Raw genomic sequence first — 1,160 nt, 5'->3', positions numbered from 1 at the left:
TTCAAGCGTTGTTTTTGCCAAAAAGGTATAAACACACAAAACCCCAACAATTTCCACTTGTTAGTAAACTAAACAAGAGAAAACTTTGTTTTCTTCACAGCTGTATCCCAGCCCCTAAACTGTGCTCAGTGTACAAATTTCCTCAAACCCTGGTTCAGCCACAGAATAAGGGAATGAAACCAGATCATTCTAAGGCTGCTTTCAGTTCCAAGTCTCCATGACTTAAACAAGTGGGGATTTTCAAGGACAACACATAGGCAAAGCAAGTCATCCCCTTAAGTAAAACAAGTGATCAGAACTGGTTGCTGCTGTCAGATGTTGTGGCGTCAGTTCCGACTCACGGAGACCCCACGCGTGCAGAGCAGAACTGCTCCACAGGGTTTTCAAGGCTGTGAACTTTCGGAAGCAGACTGCCAGGCCACCAGGTCTCCCAAGGTGCCTCTGTGTGGGTTCGAACCAGGGCTGAGAATTTGCATTTCTAACAAGTTCCCAGGTGATGCTAATGCTGCTGGTTAGGGACCAATTCTGAGAACCACTAGTAGTAGAGCAGTGGTTATTATACATAAAACAATTTATTATACATAATAATCATCAGGAATCTTGTTAAAATGTAGATTCTAATTCAGTATATCTCAGGTGGAAATGTAAATTCTCAGCAGGGATTTGAACAAACCAGTTGGAAGCCCCGGTTTAAACTGTCAACCTTTTGGCTAGCAGTTTGGGCCACCTAGGGACTCCTTCAAAACTGGTTAGAGAGGTCATGTGTTAATTATTTCAATAAAAACACAAGCTTACTTACTATTTTTCCACCCATGGAACAGGTTTGGCTTTCTTGTTCTCTCCACTGCTTCCTGCAGTGGCAGCAACTCCTCGATCCTTGGTGAGTGGTGGTTTAGTGCTGATAGATGCACCTTTTAGAAATGCCTGCATGGTTACTTCACCCTGACCCATGGAAGACAGAAAAGGAAAAGCTACTTGGAAATCATTATGAGGAAGTACTGCCTGAAAGCACACTTAATCTTCCGTAAAGGCATTCAGTCATTACGTACTAAATAAAGGACATCACCCCATGAACTAGGAACCTCTGAATGCACTGCACTGAGGGCCACAGGCATATAAAAGAGGTCAAAGTCCTTAAGGAGCTTAGAATCTATGTATAG

General features: G+C 43.0%; 1 protein-coding gene across 1 annotated transcript in view; it reads right to left on the bottom strand.

Annotated features, from left to right (window-relative positions):
- Positions 1-1,095, bottom strand: part of RFC4 (replication factor C subunit 4) — a 12,718-nt gene extending 11,623 nt beyond the window's left edge. Inside the window, exon 1 of the mRNA XM_004382246.2 lies at positions 800-1,095. Coding sequence (XP_004382303.2) covers positions 800-951 — 152 coding nt within the window. The 5' untranslated portion in view covers positions 952-1,095. The remainder of the gene's footprint in view (positions 1-799) is intronic.
- Positions 1,096-1,160: the final 65 nt, after the last annotated feature.

This window comes from Trichechus manatus, unplaced genomic scaffold (assembly GCF_000243295.1).
Source record: "Trichechus manatus latirostris isolate Lorelei unplaced genomic scaffold, TriManLat1.0 scaffold00092, whole genome shotgun sequence".
NCBI lineage: Eukaryota > Metazoa > Chordata > Mammalia > Sirenia > Trichechidae > Trichechus > Trichechus manatus.
The sequence above is the reverse complement of the archived record's forward strand: the minus strand, read 5'-3'. Positions and strand labels throughout refer to the sequence as shown.